At 33.5% G+C, this 1,968-nt stretch overlaps 1 protein-coding gene across 1 annotated transcript; it reads right to left on the bottom strand.

Moving 5' to 3' along the window:
- Positions 1-533: 533 nt before the first annotated feature.
- On the bottom strand, positions 534-1,318 carry LOC129952720 (histone H2A). Its single transcript, XM_056065520.1, has one exon. It carries the CDS (start codon positions 1,240-1,242, stop codon positions 868-870), a length of 375 nt encoding a protein of 124 aa, XP_055921495.1. The 5' UTR covers positions 1,243-1,318; the 3' UTR covers positions 534-867.
- Between the last annotated feature and the right edge of the window lie 650 nt (positions 1,319-1,968).

The raw sequence follows: 1,968 nt of genomic DNA, 5'->3' as shown, positions 1-1,968 counted from the left end.
AAATTCCTTTTTCTGAAATTTTTTTTGTTGCTTTGCATATTTTATTCTTTTTTCCGTAGAAAAATTTTTTTTTTTTTGCTGCTTTACGGATTGGATACGAACAAATATTTCTTTTTCCAAAGGAAGAAAAAACATTTGTTTGTTGCTTTCTTTTTCTTCGTACGAGAATATTTTAGAATATATACAAAAAATTGAAAAATAAACACATCTCTTAATAGAAATTATTGGATACGAACAAATATTTCTTTTTGCAGAGGAAGAAAAAAACATTTTTTGTTTGTTGGTTTCTTTTTCTTTGAAAAAAAATAAAAAATATTTTTTCCGAACTGAAAAAAAAATGTTTTGTTGCTTTACGGATTGGATACGAACAAATATTTCTTTTTCTTCGTACCAGAATATTTTAAAATTGCTATATACCTACAAGAAATTGAAAAATAACCACATCTTTTAACAGAAATTAGAATTGCATACGAACAAATATTTCTTTTTCCCAAGAAAGAAAAAAACATGTTTGTTGGTTTCTATTTCTTTGAAAAAAAAAAAAATAAAAAATATTTTTTCCGAACTGAAAAAAAAATGTTTTGTTGCTTTACGGATTGGATACGAACAAATATTTCTTTTTGCAAAGGAAGAAAAAACATTTGTTTGGTTTCTTCTTCTTTGAAAAAAAAAATGTGTTGCTTTACGGATTGGATACAAACAAATATTTCTTTTTGCAAAGAAAGAAAAAACATTTGTTTGTTGGTTTCTTCTTCTTCGTATTTTAAAATATATAAAAAAAATGAAAAATATACACATCTCTTAATAGAAATTATTTGTCGTCCTGAAAAGGACGGTTTTTTTTTTGTTTGCTGTCACTACATAGATTTAAGCACTTTTCTCTGTCTTCTTTGGCAACAAAACAGCTTGAATATTTGGAAGAACACCTCCTTGTGCGATTGTGACTCCAGAAAGTAATTTATTCAATTCCTCGTCGTTCCGAATAGCCAATTGCAAATGGCGGGGAATAATTCTAGTTTTTTTGTTGTCACGAGCAGCATTTCCCGCCAATTCCAAGACTTCTGCCGCCAAATATTCCATCACAGCTGCCAAATACACAGGGGCACCGGCTCCGACGCGCTCAGCATAGTTTCCCTTTCGCAGCAGACGATGAATACGACCAACAGGGAATTGTAATCCAGCACGATTAGAGCGGGACTTTGCCTTTCCCTTCACTTTTCCACCTTTACCACGACCAGACATTTTATATTATTGTTTTTTAAATATTTTTTACAAAAGAAAAAACACAAGAGAGCTCACTATTTCACTGTTCACTGTATCACTGCACACTGTAGAATGACAAAATTTTCGAACTGTGCGCTGTCTTTTATCTAAATTTTCGTATGCTCGCACACAGAAAAAAGAGGGTTGTGGCCTTAGAAAGCCGTTGTGGAAAGAGACAATATAATTCGTGAGTTTTTCAGAAAAATTCACAGTTCTCGTTCAGTCGTCATTGTGTGCAGTTCGTTAATAGTGAAAGTGAAGTGAATTATAAAAATAAAATGCCGCCAAAAACTAGTGGTAAAGCAGCTAAAAAAGCCGGAAAGGCACAAAAAAATATCACCAAGACCGATAAGAAGAAGAAGCGCAAGAGGAAGGAAAGCTACGCAATCTACATTTACAAAGTTTTGAAGCAAGTTCATCCTGACACTGGAATTTCATCGAAGGCCATGAGCATCATGAATAGTTTTGTGAACGACATCTTCGAAAGAATTGCTGCTGAAGCCTCTCGCTTAGCTCACTACAACAAGCGTTCAACAATCACAAGTCGGGAAATCCAGACTGCCGTGCGATTGTTGTTGCCTGGTGAACTAGCCAAGCATGCTGTTAGTGAAGGAACAAAGGCGGTTACCAAATACACAAGCTCGAAGTAATTTTTTTTTTATTGAATTTCTTCAAAAATGGCCCTTTTCAGGGCCGCAAAAATAT

The sequence above is a fragment of the Eupeodes corollae genome, chromosome 3 (assembly GCF_945859685.1).
Source record: "Eupeodes corollae chromosome 3, idEupCoro1.1, whole genome shotgun sequence".
NCBI lineage: Eukaryota > Metazoa > Arthropoda > Insecta > Diptera > Syrphidae > Eupeodes > Eupeodes corollae.
This window is presented reverse-complemented; position numbering and strand designations above follow the sequence as displayed.